This window comes from Rhinatrema bivittatum, unplaced genomic scaffold, assembly GCF_901001135.1.
Source record: "Rhinatrema bivittatum unplaced genomic scaffold, aRhiBiv1.1, whole genome shotgun sequence".
Classification (NCBI taxonomy): Eukaryota; Metazoa; Chordata; class Amphibia; order Gymnophiona; family Rhinatrematidae; genus Rhinatrema; species Rhinatrema bivittatum.
This window is the reverse complement of record NW_021821488.1, coordinates 1,826,387-1,832,386: the sequence shown is the minus strand read 5'-3', so window position 1 is coordinate 1,832,386 and position 6,000 is coordinate 1,826,387. Positions and strand designations below refer to the sequence as shown.

General features: G+C 43.8%; 1 protein-coding gene across 3 annotated transcripts in view; it reads right to left on the bottom strand.

Moving 5' to 3' along the window:
- Positions 1-668: 668 nt before the first annotated feature.
- Positions 669-6,000, bottom strand: part of LOC115082694 (ubiquitin carboxyl-terminal hydrolase 47-like) — a 134,866-nt gene continuing 129,534 nt past the window's right edge. For all 3 annotated transcript variants that reach the window (XM_029586891.1, XM_029586889.1, XM_029586890.1), the window contains one exon: positions 669-1,090. In XM_029586891.1, coding sequence (XP_029442751.1) covers positions 1,014-1,090 — 77 coding nt within the window. In that variant the 3' untranslated portion in view covers positions 669-1,013. The remainder of the gene's footprint in view (positions 1,091-6,000) is intronic.

Genomic DNA, 6,000 nt, shown 5'->3' with positions numbered 1-6,000 from the left:
TTTAAAAGAAGCGTGCAACCTTTTTAAAATCCGTCCCAAATTGTCTATTGGGTTTCTAAAGGTCATTCTCCATCTGAAAGGAGAATTCTTAAGGCTATAAGAAAGGAGCATGGGGGGAATTTTTTTTGGAGCAGCCTTCTTAGAAGCATTTGTTCTCAAAGATGGAAGGGGAGCATAAAGCTGACCTTCTGATTGGAGGTGTTCACCAGTTTTGTTATTTCCAGTGAGAAGGCTACGTGACTTTCCATACAGATAAAGTGGACTCAATCCTGTATTTTTCTATCCCTTTTTTCTTACCAACTAAAGAAATTCAACCCACTGCAAACATTTTAGCTGTGCACTAGAAATCTACAACTGTGTAGCTGTGTTCTATTTTTGTGATGGAGAAATTTGTTAGTGCAACCTCAAGAAGAGGAGAATGGTGTCATTCCTGAGAGGCTGCAACAGTGTAGGTACAAGGGAGAATATATAGTAAGACTGAAGCACACACTGATTCTGGGTAAAGTCTAGGGGCAAAATGGCAAAACGGACACCTGGAACTTGCCCTGCTGATCTTTACTGTGTATTTTTACTGGACTGTTTATTTTTGAGACTATAATTCTGGAAAAGGATTTTTCTTAATTTCTACCACTTTACCTTTTTGTGTCAGTAAACTTTTCTTTATTGACTGGAGCAACACATTGGTGTATTAAGACCTTTATTTGATTGATTGCATTCTGATTCTCTTGGGCCTAGAAACAGGTTGCTGCCCTTCTATCTGAAGAACTGCTGGGAATGCATTGAGTTATTCTGGCTTCAGCAGTGCTAGAAGATATGGCCCTTTTTTCCCCCGAGTTACATCCATGATTAATATAATTTATCCATCCATCAGTGCTGCTGGAGTACTCAAAGTTCAACATCCATCTTACACAAGAATTGCAGATTCTCCAGTCTACCATGACGTGATCACAGGGGCAACTGTGTCTATGATGTCTGCATAATCCAGAATAGACATCAAATCAGAAAAGTGATTTTTACACAGTCTCAAGGTAACAGTTTTCATTGATCAGATTTTTTATAGACGAATTCAGGGCATCCTTCTCCATAAAACCTGAAAAACATAAAAGACTCATTACACTAGATTCTACATTCTTTCTCTCTCTCTCTCTCTATATATATATATATGTGTGTGTGTGTGTGTATGTGTGTGTGTGTGAGTGAATTATTTTATTTATTATTATTTATTTAAAGTTTTTTATATACCGACAATCGTTAAGAAAACATCACATCGGTTTCCATAGAACAACAAACTGGCCAACAGGGCTTCACAGTGTAACTGATAAAAGAACTAGAACTAGGGGGGGAGGGGGGCAAAAAAGGGGGGGACGGGGTGGAGGGAGGAGGTTTTACATAAAAACATTAAAAAAAGCATTAAAAAAGCAGCAGAGACTTATACTCACAACCTCTGAATGCAATAGGATTTCCACCCAGATCACCACAGACTCACATTCACAGTCCCCAAGTGCAGTAGCATTCACACCTCCAGCACCAGATACTCACACTCTCAGTTTCTGATTCTAACAGGATCTCCAGCCAGAACACACACATGCTCAGTGTGCAGCAACATCTACACCCACAGCACCAGAGATCCACACTCACAGCCTTTAACTAACAGCAATAGAGCTGAAGCTCTCGAGTTAAAAATGGCTAAAGTGTTCTAACATATATAACAAGTAAAGAAAGGCAGATCAAATAGTAGAGATGTGCATTCGGTTTTGCCAAATTGGAAAATTTCTATGAGATTGTCCAATTCGGCATGTTTCAGGGAACCCGAAAAACAATTGGGATTTTCCCGTTTTTTCGTAAAAATTTGTTTTTCGGATTAATGCGCGCTAACAGGGAGTTAGTGCGCACTAACTCCCATTAGTGCTCGCTAACCCAAAAAACGATTTTTCACGAAAAAAAAACCCCAAACCACAAAAAAATGCCATTTCCCGCAGCGGCCGAAAAACAAAGAACGACATGAACACAAAAAACGATTCACATCTCTACCAAATAGTGTGTAACTATGAGGAATTTACTGATATCTCAAACCCTATTAGCAGCTGAAATTTTGCTACCAAATTTCAAGAACCAGTCAAGTAAACAACTTGAGGTCGATATTCAAATGCTAAAAGCTGGATAAGTAGGAATTATCCAGTTATCTAGCAGCCATTGAATATCCGGTTATATTCAGCGGCTGCTAGATAGCTGGATAAAGTCACTTATCAGGATACCTAGTTAGCCGAATAAGTTGTGGGTGGGCAATGGGTGGATCAAGGCAGCGCTACTTAGCTAGATATGTTATACAGATAAGCACCAGTATTCAGCCTTAGACAGATAACTTATCCAGCTAAGTTAGACCTGCTCAATAGCAGATGGATAAGACTTATCCATTTAAGTAGCGATCTCTATGGGGATATTCAGCAGCATAGCTGTGCTGCTGAGTATCCCATCTAAGTTAGCTGGATATGTCTATCTTGTTATCTTAGATACACGGTTATGTTCTGATTATTGACCCCCTTCTGGTTATATACTTTCAATTGCCCAGTCTATTTCTTTATGTTTTTATAATCAGACCATTTTCAATACTACTGTTATGTCATGTCAGTATTTATAATAAGGCTAATAAAGCAGCTAAACGAGAGACGCAATACTACATAGCTGCAGAGCTGTGGCTGATGCTAAGAAGGCATACTACCCCCAAACAATAAACTATTGTGCGTCCCGTCCACGCTCAGCCCGCGCATGGGCCTGCTCACCTTCCCAACTCCTTGGCAGGTCCCGGGTCAGCCTCTCCCGCAGCTAAGCTAGCTCCTTGAGGCCTCGGTGTCCTGTGGCAGTGGTCGCCGGGCCTTTCTTAACGCACCAGGCCTCACGACAGAGCTCGGCGTCCCCGTGGCATCGGCCCCGCCCCAAGGCACGCACGCGCGGACTGCCTGGCCTCTTTAAGGGCCAGGGGCGGGACCAGGCTCCGCGGCGCACCCTGATTGAGCACAGTATATCAAGAAGTTCCTGCCTGCACTTCCTTGCCTTGGCAATCGGGTGGACACCGTGTGTGTACTAGTTTGCCTCAGTGTCTCATCGCTTGTTCCAGTCTTGTTCATGCGTCCTCCTGTTCCAGCATCTGTCTGTTCCAGCATTCCCTCAGGTAGACCCTTGGACTGACTCTCTGGTACTGACCTCTGCCTGTTCCTTGACTACATTGATCACTGCCCGGATTCTGACCTTTGCCTGCATCCCTGACCACGTCTGACCTCTGGAACCTGAACCCTGCTTTGGCTGACTACTCTCGGATTGACCTTTGGAACTTGACCCTTGCTATCACTGACCTCACTTCCTTGAGCCTGACCCTGCTCCTAGCCTTGTCATCGCAGACACTGTTCTGGCCTTCCTTGATTCCCCAAGCCTCCAGTCTCGACATCGACCGCACACCCTTGAGCTTGGTGGCCACACCTCTCCACTTCCTTTCCGGGAGACCCTGCGAGGCCCACCTAAGTCCAAGCAGCCCGGGTCCCCAAAGGCTCCACCTGGGGGACCTCAGACTTCCAGTGGTGAAGCTCCAGCTAGCCTCTGTCTCCTCCTGTGCTCTGCCCCCTGGTGGCAGGTACTTCCTGAGCCCAACCAGGGAGCCGCTCCTCACTGCCTCAGGACAAGGGTCCACCTCCAGGCGCAACATAAATCAGACATAAAACTCCTCCAGACAACTATTCTATATAGTCAATAAGCTTCTGGAATCCACTCTCCTCTTCCATTCGCGCCGATGTTGGAAAGACATTGTAATAATCTAGTTAATTTCTTCACTAAGACTGCCAACATCAGATCAGAATCGGATGCCGTTCCAGAGGAGAATGTGCCCTCTACAATGTATACAATTTCTCCCAACCTTCTCTCCACTTTCCATCCCTCCTAGAAGATATCAGACACCCTCCTCATTGACATCAGAGTTACAACTTGTGTGCAGATCCATGCCTGTCTCTAAACTCACTGCTAAAATCCAAGTCCTAAGAGTGCCAAATCAGCCTTCTTCTTAATACACCAATTACAATATATTTGACTGCTTCTTGAGGCCTCTGCCTTTGAAACCGTCAGTCAGGCCTGTTTAATCTTCCACCTAGACTGTCCAGAGAACTAGTCAGACAGCTGCAACTCATCCAGAATACTACAGCTGAAATGACGATGAACATAAGAAAATGTGTTCAAAATCACACAAACCCTGAAAACTCTCCACTACCTTCCAGTTCTCTACTGTGTCAAATTCAAAATTTTGATTGTGTTCTGCAAGTCTATCAATGGAAGTGCCCCACTATATCTAAAGAGCTACCTCACCCCATACATGCCAAACTGCCCACTGCGCTCACTACCACAAACCCAAAGAAATGGTCCTCACAAGCAAAAGAACGAGGACCTTTTGAAGATCAGCCCCCCACTTTATGGAATTCTCTCCCACCAGTCATCAGACGAGTCCCAGACCTGCTAACTTTCAATCACTTAATAAAAACTTGACTCTTTCAAGCAGTATTCAACACATAGACACAAGCAGAACTATGATCCCATTCCTAACCAACTCTTGGCAGACAATTGGAGAAATTACTTACCTGATAATTTCGTTTTCCTTAGTGTAGACAGATGGACTCAGGACCAATGGGTATAGTGTACTCCTGATAGCAGATGGAAGACGGAGTCAGATTTCAATGCTGATGTCAGCCACATATACCCGTGCAGGAAGCTTAGCTCTTCAGTATTCTCCTCGAAAAGCAATTGTGGATATATGTGTTCAATAATAACTTAATTAACTTGGATAACTTGAATAACTTGATTAACTAGGGCTGGTTCAACTGGATCCCAAATTGGAGACCGCCAGTGCATTCAACCGAATAACGTTGACACCCGGCAACTATGGGTGTCTGAACTACGGGTAATACCTGGCTTACCCGTGCCTGTCTTGTTCTCGGGGTTTGTCACCTGAGGTTTCCGGATTTGGAGCAGCCGTGGGTGGGATGCTGAGAGCATCTGTCTACACTAAGGAAAACAAAATTATCAGGTAAGTTATTTCTCCATTTCCTACAGTGTAGCAGATGGACTCAGGACCAATGGGATGTACAAAAGCTACTCCCGAACAGGGTGGGAGGCTGCCCGTGGCCCACTTAGTACTGCCCTTGCAAAGGGCAGTACTAAGTGGGCCACGATGTCCTTTCGTGGATTGCAAACTGGCTAAAAGACAGGAAACAGAGAGTAGGATTAAATGGGCAATTTTCTCAGTGGAAGGGAGTGGACAGTGGAGTGCCTCAGGGATCTGTATTGGGACCCTTACTGTTCAATATATTTATAAATGATCTGGAAAGAAATATGACGCGTGAGATAATCAAATTTGCAGATGACACAAAATTGTTCAGAGTAGTTAAATCACAAGCAGATTGTGATAAATTGCAGGAAGACCTTGTGAGACTGGAAAATTGGGCATCCAAATGGCAGATGAAATTTAATGTGGATAAGTGCAAGGTGATGCATATAGGGAAAAATAACCCATGCTATAATTACACAATGTTGGGTTCCATATTAGGTGCTACAACCCAAGAAAGATCTAGGTGTCATAGTGGATAACACATTGAAATCGTCGGTGCAGTGTGCTGCGGCAGTCAAAAAAGCAAACAGAATGTTGGGAATTATTAGAAAAGGAATGGGGAATACAACGAAAAATGTCATAATGCCTCTGTATCGCTCCATGGTGAGACTGCACCTTGAATACTGTGTACAATTCTGGTCGCCGCATCTCAAAAAAGATATAATTGCAATGGAGAAGGTACAGAGAAGGGCTACCAAAATGATAAGGGGAATGGAACAACTCCCCTATGAGGAAAGACTAAAGAGGTTAGGACTTTTCAGCTTGGAGAAGAGACGAATGAGGGGGGATATGATAGAGGTGTTTAAAATCATGAGAGGTCTAGAACGGGTAGATGTGAATCGGTTATTTACTCTTTC